Genomic DNA, 16,346 nt, shown 5'->3' on the forward strand with positions numbered 1-16,346 from the left:
GTGGTCCCTCACGATGAGGATCTGAAATATCGTATCCTCTATGAGGCACACGATACTGCGCTTAGTGGCCACCTTGGTGGTGAAAAGACCTATGGCTCTGTGAGCCTCTCCTATTGGTGGCCCAAGCTTTACAAGTGAACGAGCACGTATGTGCGCACGTGTGAGATGTGTCAGCGGGTGAAGCCCTCACCGCATGCGGCCGCGCCGCTGGCAAGCTTGCCTATACCCTCTGGGTGTTGGGAGTCCATGAGTATGGACTTTGTGTTCAGCCTTCCGAAGAACTCGGATGGCAACACGGGCATCGTGGTCTTTGTCGACCGTTTGAGCAAGATGGCTCATCTAGCGGCGGTGCCGGACACCATTGATGGTAAAGGTACAGCCAAGCTGTTTATCGACCGGGTTTTCCGCCAGCACGGGCTGCCCGAGTCGATCGTCTCGGATAGAGACCCCCGTTTCACGGGTAAGTTCTGGTCGTCCGTCTTCAAGATGCCGGTCACCCAATTGGACATGTCCACAACGGATCATCCACAGACCGATGGTCAGACCGATGCGCGTTAATCGCGTCGTGGAGGGCGTCCTTCGCAGCGTTTGCGCTGAACGCCCAAGCGTTGGAGCACCATGCTTCCACTCGTGGAGTTCGCATTGAATAATGCTGTTCATACCTCCACAGGCTTTACCCCTTTCAACGTGAATGGCCTCACCCACCTTCGCGTCCCGTTGACGCTACCACTCCGTGGTTTCGGGCTTGGTGGGGGAGAGATAGCCGGTCGGCTTGCTGATGTCAGCCCTCTCACTGTTCGTAAACAGGTTGACGAGTTTCTTTCAACGCGTCTGAGTGTCCTTCGACACGTACGTGACGCTATGGCTGAGAGCCAAGACCAACAAAAGGAAAACGCAGATTCCAGGGGCAGAGGTAACATTGAAAGTTACGCAGTCGGAGACTTGGTTTTATTAAACGCAAAAAACCTACCTACACATGCAGTTTCTGCGGTCTTCAAGACGAAGCTGCGCCCACGCTTCACCGGACCTTTCAAAGTCGTGGCCAAGAAGGGCCTAGCGTATACGCTCAACCTTCCGAAGAAGATGCGCACCCATCCGGTGTTTTATGTAGGCTTGCTCAAGCCGTACCGGGACCCGGCGCGGTTGAGCGCGGAGGCGCTGGCACCGGGACGTGCACAGGTGGCGCAGCCACACAACCCTGCTGAAGTCGCAGCAGAAGGTCGACTTGACCCTCCAGCCTCGCAAGACCTCGCTCAAGGTCGGAGACCCGGTTCGCCAGCGCAGCTGGGGCCTCGAACCAGTCGACGCGCTCCCGGAGCTGATCAATCTCATACCATGAGCGATCATAGGCGTTCTCGGCCTGATGGAGAGTCTCACGGAGACGTACGACCTCCCGGCGCAGCGATCCCATCGCGTTCCAAGCGTCCTCAAGCTCCGAACGATGCACCCAGTGCAACTCAGCGTCCGCCACCAGCGGTGCTCGATGAGCAGGGCAATCGCCACTTCCATGTGGAACGGATTGTGGCTCGGCGTCGCCGCCAAAATCAATACCAGTATCTGGTGAAGTGGCGAGGGTACCCCCACTCGCAGAACTCATGGGAGTTTGAGGTACCCCTCCAGCAAGACTGCCCTGACGTCGTGGACGCTTTTGATCGAAACGATCGACGGCGCCCTGGGGGCTCGCGACCGGCGCGTCGGTCGCCACCCGCTTCCCGGCAGTAGGTCGGGAAGCGAGGGGGTCAACAGCTGAGCTCAACCTTTGACCCTGGGCTGCTGCAGCCGACGATCCACCTTGTGGAAGGTCTGCAGAGCTCGGAGGAGCATGTTGAGGAGCCCGCGAAGGGCGGGACTGGAAGCCCGAAGGAAGTTGGCGTTTCGCCTTTAACTTCGCGAACGCGAACCGGAGCCGACGCTCTAACAGGACGTCGTCCTTCTTGAAGCTAGCTGGCAGCGCGACAATGGAAGAGAGCATACGGGCCCCTTCCACCCAGAGCTCGAATTGAGCGACATCCTGCTCCTGGCGTTCGCTAGCCAGTAGGACCACTGGATACGTCCGCATTTGCGGCACGGACGCCCCCCGGGCTTGGAGCTGCAGGCGTTCACGGTACTCGCGTTGAGTGGTAAGCTGAGGCGTCAGCAACCTCTGGCGGAGGTCTTCTCGCTGAGCGGCCTCTTCGTTGGAATGGGCCGCGGGTCCGATGACATAGTCATTCAACAGTTGCGACGCCGCTAGGCGAGCCACTTCGTTGGGGTCGCGTGGCTCAAAGCCGTAGTCACGGCGGCTCGGGTGGAGCAGAGGCCGTGCTATCGGACGCTGGGCGCGAGGCGCCTCTTCCATCGCGGCCAGTTGCTGGCTTTGGACTTCGTCGAGGTTGTTGGAGACAACGTTGGCCTCCATAGGCTCGTCCTCGTCTCGCGACGGGAGTGACGACGTTGTCCGCAACGCGGTCAGAGCTGACACAGCGTCGCTACGTTCTACGAACGGATTGGGCGTGCGTAGGTCACGCTTATCGGTCGTGCGACCCCGTGGAGGCTCCTCCTCCTCTTCCCGTAGGCAGGTATCACTGCCGTAGTCGACCTCCTCTCCCTCTTCGAGGCCTTCAAAGAGGGTTTCATTCGCGCGGCGAATACGCGGCTTCGGCGCGTCTGCCGAGCTTTTCGGGGCCGACATAGCGACGCGAGCTTGTTTAAGCTGCTGCTTGGAGTAATACTCCGCCACAGAGAGTGTGGTTCTCGCCACAGGCGCCGATGCGTTGTGGCCAGCGGCCGAGGAAGCACTACGTGCGGACGAGTTAGGCGGGCTGTGCCCGGGTGGCGACGACGCGGAGCGTGGGCTGCGGTTGGCACTCAGTGCTGCTGCTTGTCGTGGGCTGTGCCCCAGAGATAAAGACGCGGAGCGTGGAGTATGTTCAACAGACCAAGAAGCTTTCTGGTTGCCAGCCATCGATGAGCCACGGGCGTGGTGCGCTTGTTGAACTTGGAAAGTTCTTGAGCGAGGTCCGAAGATCAAGCATCGATACCTCTGATGAGGGAAAGTGACAAGTGTCGACACGTGGTGTCAACAGTCTGGTGAGGGAGGGTGTAACGGGGTTACACGTACCCGTTAGTGTATCGTACACGAATAGTGTGTTTCACACAAATGGTGTGCACAACCAAGTTGGTGTGTGTACACGAGACTTAGGTTGGTGGCCTCACAGCCACCCGTCATGCATATTACTAGGCTCCACTATGGTAGAAAGTGAGTGTTATACATTTACCCCACTGGCGGCCTTGCCGCGAATAACAACAATAAAAATCAGTTCACGTTTTGAAGTCTAGTGTCTATTGGCCTTATTTAAGGTATTAATAACTCTAGGAGTCTGTAGATCGCATATCTACAGACTGTACTTGGTTCTGGTATAGAACCTAGGTTTACAACCGAACTAAGACTCTGAGAGTCTACGTCTTCCTCTGACGCAAGCTACGGCAGCCCCGCTGCAGGACTGATGGCATGAGATCGCGTTTGGAGGAATCGCGATGGAAAGATTGCGGATGTGTCCAGTTATGTCCGGTTGTGTTCAGAAGACATCCATCTCCGGATTGAAGTGGATACATGTCGACCTGATGAGTATGGCGTAATCATTTATGCCGACCTGATCAAGATCGATATTGAGCAATCATTTCGATACGCAATCTGATCCAGATCGACATGCGACAAACATTTCGATACGCGATCTGTACTCACGATTATTGTGGGTACAATGGACCAATCTTTTCGACACGGTACCGCGATCTTGGTACATCAGACCAAGTTCAAGCTACGGTGTGCAATCAAGGGATGCGCAAGCGGGATAGGGAGAGAGCAGGATAGGGAGAGATCTTTAGGACCTTTACTTTTGGTTAAGAGATTCCGATTTGCCTTGCAAGACACAAGTGGCGTCCATACTTTCCGGGGAAGGAATTACATTGGCCTACCCGACGAAGGACCCACCCAGTCGACCAAGGACACGACGCAGACCTGGATAGCTTGGCCAGGGTGCGATCGTCTACTCTCATCTCAACTCAAGACCCCGCCAGACGAGGCGGCAAGCAACGGAAAGGGCTACAACAGCACACACCCAAGGACACCCCCCACGTGATCGACTTGTCCCAAGACCCGATCATCAACCACCGACGACCGCGTGAAGGATACCCGCGTGGCCGTCACCCACCCATTCCCCGGAAGGAGCAGTCCAGCTCCAACCTCCGCCTTGGTCACCCACTGACATCTTCAGTGAACACCGGAAGAGCGTAATCCGCCCCGCCGTCGGGTACACAAGGTGACTACAAGGTTTTCTGATCACGCCTGATCAACGGAGTACCCCCTCCGATAGTCGGCAGTCTCGGATCGCGTCATCGTTTTCGCGATCCCGCTCCACCACAGGTCCTTCGTCGGGTAGGCCAATGTAATTCCTTCCCCGGAAAGTATGGACGCCACTTGTGTCTTGCAAGGCAAATCGGAATCTCTTAACCAAAAGTAAAGGTCCTAAAGATCTCTCCCTATCCTGCTCTCTCCCTATCCCGCTTGCGCATCCCTTGATTGCACACCGTAGCTTGAACTTGGTCTGATGTACCAAGATCGCGGTACCGTGTCGAAAAGATTGGTCCATTGTACCCACAATAATCGTGAGTACAGATCGCGTATCGAAATGTTTGTCGCATGTCGATCTGGATCAGATTGCGTATCGAAATGATTGCTCAATATCGATCTTGATCAGGTCGGCATAAATGATTACGCCATACTCATCAGGTCGACATGTATCCACTTCAATCCGGAGATGGATGTCTTCTGAACACAACCGGACATAACTGGACACCACTGTACACAACTGGCCATAACTGGACACATCCGCAATCTTTCCATCGCGATTCCTCCAAACGCGATCTCATGCCATCAGTCCCTTCCGAATCGCTCAATCTCTCCAACTGGCAAGTCGCTTCACCTCAATCGCCCCCTGTGCTGGGTACGGCCGTACAGCGGTCGGGTCCAGCACACACAACTCCATTCGCCGCCTCGCACTCCCTCGTTGCAGCTTCCCGGATCCGACATGGTTTCTCCGACGCGCCCCAGCACTCCGGGAACCTCCGGTTCCAGCACTCCGACGCGTCTTAGTACTTCGGGCGCTCCCAATACAGCTTCTCTGGATCGTGCAGTGGCGGCTGAGCCTCGCTCTCCGGTGGTGCCGACTCTCTCAATCGCTCTGCCGCACGTCGATCGAGGGGCGGCCCGCAATCTCTTGGATACCTTCGCGGACCTATTAGATCGCGCCGACGCTCAGTCAAGTCTGGAGGAAGACCACGCAAACCTCCAACGCGCGTATGTCGCTCAACGGGAGCGGGCTGATCGCCTGGAGCGCGAAATCGATGCGGCGTATGCCAACGCGTCCCCTTACGTCTTGTTCTGCCAACGCCAATACGACATCCTCTACCGCCGCTGTCAAGACGCGCAGCGACTGGCTGCAAACTTCGAGTGTGTGGTGCGAGAGCGCCTTGACAATTCGCGCGAGATTGCTGCTATCCGTGACCGGCTGCGCCTCGAGCAGGACGTACACACCTAGCCCGCCTCCGGACGTCGCAACACGACAACTCCGTCCTGAGGTGTGACTTGGCTGCGGCTCGAACTGCCTCCAACACGTTCGAAGCTGAGCGCGACCAAGCAATACATGATCGCGACACCATCCGTGATCGTGTGGCTGGATTGATCCCCCTGGTGCAGCCCGGGTCCACTTCGGCACTAGCGCCGAGCTCGCCCGGCGCTCAAGGCAGTTCCAAAAGGCCCCGTAGTCCACGATCTTCGGCCAGTCCATCCCCTCCTCGTCGTTGTCGTCGATCGCGTCCGTTGGGCTCCAATTCGCCCCGTGGGCGTTCGCCTTCAGGGTCCAGCTCGGGGCATGTTAGCGGCGACAGTCCGTCCCATTCAAACGGGGATGGTCGATCTCAGTCCGGTTCGTCATCGGAAAGTGATGACGATTCACTGAGGGCAGCGCTTACTGGTTCTCGATCTTCCCTCCGGCGCCGCTCTGCCGACACATCCACTGGTGGATCGCCCAATCGCCCAATTGATGTCGGGTCGTCCGACTCCTCTGAGGCTTCGAACGGGAACCATGGTCGCTCTGGAGATGCCGGTGGTGGTGACAGTCCCAGGGATAGCAGTGACGATGATCATCGATCCAGCCACGGTGACAACAGTGAGCGCAGCGACCGGTCGAGTGACAACAACAGCCAGGACGGCGATGGTGATCAAACTGCTCATACCCCTGGGGCGGCAACCGATCGTGACGCAGCTCAAGGGGTTTCGGGTGTGGTCAACCAGACTGACAGTGATGACAGCGTGATCAGCGAACCACGATCTCATCGCAATCAACTTCTCAACCCCGGGCAGTTGGCACAGCTTGCGTCAACCACCATTCCTCGCGACGAGTGGATTCCCGGCTATCAAAATCGTGTTCGCCGTACTGCGGTTGACGTCGATCCGTGGCCGGCCAGATACGTCGGTCGCGTCAGCGTGCTGGAGATGGACGTCAACTTGCTTTTCCATCATTTCGCCAAACCGAAGAATTGGTTATTTCCTCCAAGTGACCAGACTCCTCCTCCCAATCGGTGGTCCGAAGGGCTGATCACTGAGCTCCAGATCCTGGCCCTGTACGCGACTTCTCCTTGGGAGAATCTGAACGTCGTCGTGACGCCAGTGTCGTTCGAGATGACGGGTTGGTTCACGCCGATCTCGACCAAGTATTTACAGTTGGAGGACGAACATCGGCAGGCCCTGTGGGAATCGGCCCACGCATTCCCCATAAGTTCTGCACTTCGAAACTCATATCCGTTCTTGACCGCCTTCTGGGAAGAGCGACGTCAGCGATCTCGTCTTGGCGCCCGCTGGAAATCGTTCTTCCGACACATTCTCCGCGGGATGATCGACGGCCATTGCGATCTAGATCTGCTCCTTGACCCCTTTTTCCTGCATTTTCCCCGGCTCGGCGAGAAAAGAGTGTGGTATCCCGGCTTGGGATGTACCCCACGACCCTCGACCTTGATCGACGCTCTTCGCGCGATTGACTTGGGGGAGCCGTGGCGTAACCAGTACCGCGACAACCTTCCAGACCACCCTGGTTCTCGCCTTCCGCGTCTTGCCGCCAAATTTTGTCGTCCAGCGACCGGGAATTAGGAAATCGCGCTTAGCTATCCCGAAACCCTTTAACGAGATCACATGATCTCATTCACCTCGGTTTCTGCGTTATTTCTTCATCGATCTTCCTTGCTTATGAAGCTCTGGGTGCCACCTTGAAACAGGGTTGCTTCGCCCCAGGCCATACGTCACTCCACAAATATCCCTTCCTCCTCCTCGATGTGCGGTCTCCCCACACATCGTTCTTCACATCTTCCGCCCGCAACAGCCAACCTGCTACGAGCCCTCCTCCTCCGCCTCATGCGACTGCATGACTCCGAATCGGTTGCGGTTAGTTCCCTCACGTTCATACTCACGCAACAATGCTCCGCAGTTGAGGTCGGCCTCGTCGACCCATGATGGATCCTCGTAGCCCTTCCAGTACACTTGGAACTCTCGATGAACTCGCCCATAGCGCGTACGCCGCCCTGATCACACGTCCACAATCCTGTCAACCTCGTATTCGTCTTCGCCAAGGCTGCGTTCCCAACTATCTTCTGGCAGGATTGCTTCGTCAAAATCGAAACGATCGCCTTCAGCCACGGTGAGCGCCAACGTAGGGCGATCGGGAAAGCTTCGCACCAGCTTGAGCTTGGACACGTGGACGATCGGGAATAAGCGGTACTCCGTGCCGGCAGTCTCCAGTCTCGCTGCGTGATTACCTACCATCTCGACTACCCGGAACGGGCCGTGCCGCATACGCGCCAGTTTTCTCGCGTAGCCTTCCTTCACCCGGTCGAGATACAGCCAGACTTGTGCACCAGCCTCAATCTCCTGATATCGGACGTTCTGGTTGTGTTCGTTGGCCCGCGACTGGATCGCTTCCAGGAGCCGCTCATTTACCTGCTCCCTAGCGCGCCGATATTGACTTTGCATGTGGAATCGCCATCGTCGTGGCTCGCGATTACGTCGGCGAGTGCTCCCGATGGGTAGCGCCGCTTCCAGCGTGGATCGTGGGTCCCATCTGTGGATCAGATAGAACGGCGTGTCTCCACGCACACGATTTTGGGCCGTGTTGATCGCGAATGTGAGGCGTTCTGCGTACTCGTCCCAGTCTTGTTGGTTAACGTCTGCGACGTGCATCTTCAACGCTCGAATCAACGTCTGCACCATACGCTCAGCTGTTCCGTTTGCTTGTGGCCGGTACGCCATCGTGGCCCTCTGTTTTTGTCCCACGATCCCGCTGAATGCACGAAAGAAATCAGACATAAAACCGGGTTCTCTGTCGTGCCGAATGGCTTCACTGGCTCCAAAACGGCGGAATACACACTCTTCATAATTCTCCGCGATCGTCTGGGCCGTCCTTGACGCGCTTGCTTTCGCGATCACATATCCCGAGAACAGGACTACCCAGATCAGTAGCTCCGTGTTGCCCTTGAAGGACTTGGGCAACGACGGAATGTGATCCATCGCGACAATCTGGAACGGGTACGTCGCTTGCAAGTTTCCAGGGGACTCTCCTCTCACGAAGGGTCGCCCTTTCCCTGTCTCACAGTCTGTGCACTCTCCCACGTAGCGTTGGACACTTCGGTACAGACCTCTCCAGTGAAAATGCGATCGGATTCGTCGATACGTTCTTCCGATCCCCTGATGCCCTCCTTCCAGACTCGCATGATAGTGATGTAAGAAATCTTGCTGCAGAGTCTACGGGACCACCAACTTTGCGATCTCATCCCGACCCTCGTCCTGCTTCATGGATGATGGACAATAGAGCAACAAGTCGCTCTCATCCAGCTCGTACTCGTCCACGATCTAAGCACACGACTTGGCTTCCTACGCGGTCAAGCTACCGACGTCTACGCCTTTAGGTCGGTGATCCATTTTTCCTCATTCTGGGCTTGGACAACTGGCTCACTTCGCATGCACTGAATGATCGTTTCCTGCAGAGCCTCGGGAGGCGATCGCCGACGCCGCGTTGATCTAGTCACCACGAACACACGGACAATACCGTCGTCATCCTTCGGCTTGAGAAGCTCATCCAGACGGTTAAGCGTGACCAAGTCCTGCCGATCATCCTCTGAGGTAAGCACAGTTCCTGCTTCTCGTTGGAGAGCGGCGGTCGCTAACTTGTCTGCACTCTGATTCCAGTCTCGCTTCATGTGCAGGAACTCGTGTTTCGGCCACGATCTGAGCCGTTCCATTGCCTTTTGGCGCAACAGCAACAGGCCTGGCGCGTTACACGTGATCTCACCACGCATCTGGCGGATCACCAGGTTGGAATCACCGCAGATCACGATCCACCCCCGGTCCAAAGTCGACAGCAGATCAAAACACAGCAACAACCCGCGGTACTCAGCTTCGTTCACGGTCAGATCGGGTATGTACTCCGACGCGGCTGACAAAATCGTCCACTCGGGGAGCTTCCATATGATCGCGCTGTAAGCCCCACTGCTACGTTTAACACGTGCTGATCCATCGAAGCTCGCGACTAACAAATTCTCGTCCGCTTCAACCGTAGGGGGTGGCATGAGGATCGTTTGTCGAGGCTGTTTCACCGGCGCAATCGCGATCAGCGCTTCGTCTACTTCAGCGCGAGGTGTGATGCTTGGTGCAATCGCGCCCAGGATTTCATCTTCCCCTTTCGTGCATTTCCGGATCTCTAACGTCCACTCTGAGAGCAGCGCAGCCCAGTTGCCGAGTCTTCCCTGGAAACCGGCTGAGTTGACTAGCCAAGTCAACGTCGAGTGCCTGGACAACACCAAGATCGATCTCGTCGTCAGCAAGGTGTAATTCACGTCCAGCATCCGTAAAAGCGCCAAGACTTCCTTGTCGACGATTCCGTAGTTGAGCTCGTTGGACTTCAAAGTACGACTGGTGAAAGTTACTGGCCAGTACACGCCATCATGCTCTTGCACAAGTGCCGCAGATATCGCCCACTGACTCGCGTAGACCACGATCACTGGAGTGCGATCGGGATCTAAATGCTTTAAGATCGGTGTGGACACGAATTTGGCCTTAAACATTGTGAATGCAATCTTCGCTCGGGTCCAGCGATCAGCGTCCGGAATCTGTGGTTCGTCGCCCCCAGTCATTTGTTGGTCAGGGTTGACCCTCTCTAGGCGGCTGATCTCATGAAAGTCCGCTTCGCGCAGCTCGTACAAGACGGCGGCATAGATCGCGAAGTCTTCAATGAAGCGACTGTAGTAGTTCAAACTTCCGAAGAAAGACTACATCGATTGCAGCGTCAGCGGGAAAGGGAGATTACTGAGCACGTCAAGGTCCTTCGGGTGAGCTTCCAAATCATCAGCAGACACCTGATGGCCCAAGTAGCCCACCTTGTGCTGGCCCCAGAAGCTCTTGACATCGCTGATCGACAGATTCCACCGTTCGCAAGCGTCCAACAACCTCTCAACCTTTTCACATAAAGTATCCCAAGTGGTCGCCGTAACGAGAATGTCGTCGATGTACGACCGTCTTCCCAGCACGGACGGCTTCAGTTCCGGCTCTGGCTCCCCTGCCTCGAACACGTCGATCGGCTTCGACGGGTCGTGACCGGCCCGGATTCGGAGATGTCCATACAGCGCATTGTCGATCAGTCTCTGATAAATCTGTGGGTCGTTCTTCAGCCCAAAAGGCATGCGCGTCCACTCGAAAAGTCCGAATGGCGTGACAAAGGCAGAGATCGTCCGAGCTCGCTCTGTCATAGACACCACCCAGAAACCACTGGGCATATCGAGGGAGCAGTACCAGAGCACCTTGTCCAAATCTTCCAAGAGATCGTTGATCATCGGCATGGGATATACCATCAGTCGTGTCAATCCGTTCACCAGCCTGTAATCGATACAGAGTCGGATGTCAACACCGTTCTTCTTGAAGACGACCACGATCGGGGATGCCCACGGCGAGGTTGACGGAACGATCATCTCCGCAGACATCAAACTCTTGATCAGGTCCGACAGCTTCTCGCGAAACTGTGGGGCAACCCGGCGAACGCGTTGGGCGACAGGAGTTGCTCCCCCAACGTCGATGTCGCACACCGCGCCTACAGCCGCCGGGGGTAACGCGTTTCCCTTTCCGATCAGTAGGTGACGCCGGCGCCAGATGATTTGTCGTAGATGATCGACCTCCTCAGGGGTGTTGAAATCAGGGTCTCCCACCTGAATGTCTTCGATCATGACTTCGTCGGTAGTGGTTGCTACCTCAGGCAAGACAGCCATATGCTTTTCCACGCCTTCCGCGAACAAGTCGCCTCCTTCATGGTAACAGACTTCGTCGTAATCTGGTATCTCCGACTCGATGATCGGCGGCGTCTTCGGCTCGATCATGGGCGCTCTTCCGATAGGCATCCCGTCGCTTCGTTTTTCCATTCTGTTTGACGACATCTCCGTCGCAATCGGATTACCCTCTTCGTGCGCCTCATTGATCCTGTAGCGGGGCTACACATTCGGTTCACCTCCCACCTTAGTGCAACATGCACTAAGGCATACATTCAGGTGACCACCACAGGGTGGTCCACATTCATAGCAAAAGGCATATGACTGGTAGAAAGTAACACCTTTCTACCAATGAGAGTCATTCAATAGATAGGGGTTCTGCCAGCCATCCAATGGCAGAACCTCTCATTAGAAATATCAGTTTTAGGAGGAAACCCCATTTACAATCAATACAGTTCTCATTTACCACCAAAGCTTCCGTTTGGTTCTTTTATCTAGGTTTAAGTATACTTGTGGATACAAGTATACTGAGCTTAAGTAAATTACTCCTACGCTTCCTCCTACACGTGCGCACACGTGTAAGCTTAAGTAGTGGGTCTAAGCAGACCCATTACACTTGGTAGCACTTTGTAGTCCGTCCAACGACCGACTAACACGTTCGTATGGAATACGAACGCGGGGCTGAGAACCTGCACTCGGACAGTAACATGTCCGTGGGTAGCCCAAACACGTCTGCAACGCATGTTGCGCGTGCAGACTGCCCCCACCTGTCGGAACCAGAGTGGGAGGCCCTCCAACGACTGTCAAAAGTCATTGGGGAAGCGGCGGTAGCAACGATGTTGCGAACGCTATCACCGACGGAGCAACACGGTGTTGCTCTGGGTTTCATCGTGAAGGAACAGCGTGAAACCGCTCCTCAAACCTCGGTGTCGCCATCGGCCACACCGCGCGTGGAGTCATTGAAACTCCACGTAATCAGCTACGTTGGAAGAGAGGGCGAGCCTCTCCTCCGTTGGCTTGTCGAGGTCGACACTGCCATTACGGCTCAACGTATCGTCGACCCGTTGTCGAAGGTTGCGTTCGCCATGTCATGTCTTGGCGGACGAGCGAGGAGTTGGGCGTACGGACGCCGACTCACAGATCCTACGTGCTTTAGCACGTACGAAGAGTTCAAGAAGGAGCTCAAACTAGCGTTTGAGCCCCCGCAAAACGAGTTCCGATCGAGGGCGGAGTTCCTCGATCTGCAACAGGGCAAGCATGACGTGCATGCTTACGCCCAAAGAGCACGGTACTTGGTCTCGAACATCGTGACCAACCCGATTGACGAGGCGACAAAGGTCGTCACGTTCATGAAGGGCCTTAGAGATGGGTCTGTGAAGACCTATCTCTTCCGAGAGTATCCAAATACTCTCGAGGCTGCCATTGCGCTTGCAATGCAAGAAGAGTTTAGCCTGCGGCAGGCTAAACTGCATGTGAACGCCCCACGGCTGATGCCACGACCGGTGGCAAGGCCGACGGGAGGTCCCGAACCAATGGACCTCTCGAGTGCGACCGCTGCTGGGAACCAGCAGCGTCGTGGATCAACGAATGTGCGTTGTTTCCGCTGCGGAAACATCGGTCCCTATGCCCGCGAGTGCACAGCACCTGTGCACGCGGCGAGGAGCCGTCGTGGCGATAATGGGTATCGTCACGGGCAATCAAAAAACTAAAGGGACCAGCAGGCGCGGGGCGCCCTGCTGGTGATGCGATCGAGCGTGTCGACATCGGACACGCTGCAATGAAGATCGCTGCCCCCAGTGAGAGTCAATCTCACTGCAAGAAGCAAGATGACAAGCCGAACCTTGTCATCCTGAAGGTAAGCTCGAAGAGAGAGAGGTCTCTTCGTGCTCTAGTGGACTGTGGAGCGTCGAACAACTTTGTTCGACTGCAGAGCCTTCCAAGGCTTGACTTCGAGGAGGTGGAAACACCTCGAAGTCTATTGGAAGTGAGGCTAGCAACGGGCGTCGTTGTTAGAACCGAGAAGCGTATCGTACGCGTACGCTTCTCTTACCAAGAGAAGGAGTTCGTCGACGAGCTTATCGTCCTCGAACTGGACGATAAGTTCGATATGGTGTTGGGCATGCCGTGGCTTGCACGGCATGATCCGGTGATCGACTGGATGAAGCGCACGATCGTGCGCTTCGGGAGCAGCAGCAGCGCGACAGAGAGCGATGGCCCTGTCGGCGCAGCACATGCACCGCGTGGTGCATGCGGCCCTCCACTAGAGACAGCGCGGAACGCGGCTGTCTCCGGTCACCCCAAGCGAACACCAACGACTGCGAGAGTCGTTGGGAGAAGATGTGAACCGAATCAGCAGGGCCTGGTTCAATCCGATTCGAGAGGGTCTCGAAGCGTCCGGGGCGACGCGGTAGTGTCGACAGGTAATGTCGACACACAATTGGTCAAAAGACACTCCGCCGTTAGGCGTAGAGGTAAAGAAGGCGCGTCGGCTCTGGGAGCCGACGCTGCAAGCAGTGCGGACGGTTGCAAACGTCCTGCACCGGAGATGCTTGCAAGCTCACGTGCAGCCGGGCTGCACGACGAAGCGGTGCGCGATCAAGCCGGGCTTGAACGCGTGCGCCCGCGGGTAGAACCCGCCGGCGAATTCAAAGAACAACTGTCCACGGCCGGGCCTGGACAGGAAGAAACTCGCGGAGCCGGGCTCCGCACGAGAAGTGAACGGCGCAAGCGAGCAAAGCTGCGCAAGTCTCGGTCAGGGACCGAGACGCTACAAGCAGTGTCTGCCGGGCAGACACAGGAGTTGGAGACGACCGTCGAGACATTGAATGTCTTGACGCGTACGAGTATTGGTCTCCAATACAAGAAGATGAGGCTGAATAATCCTCCGACGTTAGCGTCGGAGTTGATGTCGCTCCCAGTCACAAGCTGGAAGCGTTTCGCTCGCGAACTGCACGATGGACGCATCGAGCAGATCTGCATCCTCTCGGACGTCGAGAGGATGACGTGTGAAGCAGAAGAGCTGAATCAGCTCATCTCTGAGGGCGCTGACGCCCTCAGCGCGAAGTCGAAGAAGGAACGCTTCGACGAGCAAGGCTGGGACTCGCTCAAGGCGAGCCCCTTTTACAAGGTCTTGCGTGAGTACAAGGATGTACTCCCGGACGACATTCCTGCGGAGTTACCGCAGGACAAGGGTGTTCAGCACGAGATTGATCTCGTGCCGGGAACGAAGTACTGCGTCACGCGACAGTGGCCCCTGCCGCGTGAGCAAGTCAAGGCAATCGACGACTTCTTTGAAAGTCGTCGCAATGCAGGACAAGTGCGGGAATCGAAGTCCCCGCACAGCGCGCCTACGTTCTGTGTGAAGAAACCACAGGGCGGGTGGCGCATCGTTCATGCGTACAACAAGCTGAACGATGCGACGGTACCGGCGCAGACGCCGATACCACGAAAAGATGTGATCATCGATTCGATGACCTCGAGTACTATCTTCAGTACTCTGGATCTGAGAGACGGGTTCTATCAGATCCTCATGCGTGAGAGTGATATCCCTCTCACGGCGGTAAGCACTCCGAGCGGCATGCTCTGGGAGTGGCTCGTGATGCCGCAGGGGCTAAAGAACGCCCCAGCGACGTTCAACAGGTGCGTCACGCACTTGTTGCGCTCGGTGCGCGACTTCGCACCGAGCTATTTCGACGACGTGTTCATTCACAGCCGGGCTGTGAATGGGAAATCGGACGTGGAGATGCATACAGAGCATCTCCGCAAGCTGCTTGAGCTCATGCGAAAGCACAAGCTCTACGCGAACCTGAAGAAGTGTATCTTCGGGGCGACCGAGATACCCGTACTTGGGTGTCTCGTTGGGAAGAACGGCGTACGCCCTGACCCAGGAAAGGTCAGAGTGATCAATGAATGGCCTACGCCTTCAAATGTAAAGGAACTGCGGCAGTTCCTTGGACTCGCCACGTACTTGTGCAAGTACGTGAGCAACTACGCGGGCAAGATTCGCCCGCTGTCGCAGCTCTTAAAGAAAGAGGCTGCATGGGAATGGACTGCTGATTGTCAGCAGGCCTTTGAAGCAGTCAAGCAGGGCTTGACTGAGGCGCCGATCTTGGCGGTGGCCGACCAAGATCACCCATTCCACGTGGTGTGCGATGCATCCGATTTCGCGATCGGATGCGCACTGATGCAAATCGATCACGAAGGTCGTGATCGCGTGGTTTACTACCAATCGCGTCAGCTGAAGCCAGCTGAGCGCAATTACCCGGTACATGACAAGGAACTCCTTGCCATGAAGTATGCACTCGCAAAGTTTCGAGTGTATCTACTTGGGAGTAGACCATTCGTGGTCTACACCGACCACGCATCGTTGCGTACGGCGATCAAGTCGCCGCACATATCACAAAGAATGGCACGGTGGCTGTCATTCTTTGCGGAATACAACTTCCAGGTTGAGTACAAACCTGGAAGGTGGAATGTCGTGGCCGACGCGCTTTCGCGTCGACCAGATTATGCGGTGCAGGAGGCCGACGCCAACGCAGTTGGCGTCGTCAGGACGACTACACCCTCGTCGTCCTTGTTGGATGACATGAAGAGCGCATACGCACATGATGCGGATGCGAAGCAATTGTTGGAGTACTTCTCCACACCTTCTGACAAGTCTCATCAGAATCTGGCCAAACACCTTCGTGCCCGTGTACACCGTTATCGTGTACACAATGGTCTGCTGCTTTACAGCGCAGTCGACGACAACGCAGATCGCATTGTCGTGCCGGATGATCATGAGCTGAAGCTCAAGATCACGTATGAGTATCACGATGCCCCAACATCGGGACATCCTGGCCGTGAGAAGACATACTTGCTTCTCACGCGTGACTTCTACTGGAGTCACCAGTACAAATGGGTACGCAAGTACGTTCGTGCTTGCGAGGTATGCCAGCGCGTGAAGCCTGCGCCCAACTCGCAGGCTCCGCTTCAATCACTACCGACTCCGTCGGAGTGCTGGCAGTCCA

The 16,346-nt window shown here is 56.1% G+C and overlaps 1 protein-coding gene across 1 annotated transcript; it reads left to right on the forward strand.

Annotated features, from left to right (window-relative positions):
• Positions 1-5,066: 5,066 nt before the first annotated feature.
• KRP23_6823 (uncharacterized protein) lies at positions 5,067-5,576 on the forward strand (the record flags this gene model as incomplete). Its single annotated transcript, XM_067892062.1, has 1 exon — positions 5,067-5,576. The coding sequence occupies one exon, from the start codon at positions 5,067-5,069 to the stop codon at positions 5,574-5,576; it is 510 nt and encodes a 169-aa protein (XP_067746359.1).
• Between the last annotated feature and the right edge of the window lie 10,770 nt (positions 5,577-16,346).

Source organism: Phytophthora ramorum, assembly GCF_020800215.1.
Source record: "Phytophthora ramorum isolate Pr-102 chromosome Unknown Phyram_PR-102_s0005, whole genome shotgun sequence".
Taxonomy (NCBI): Eukaryota; Oomycota; class Peronosporomycetes; order Peronosporales; family Peronosporaceae; genus Phytophthora; species Phytophthora ramorum.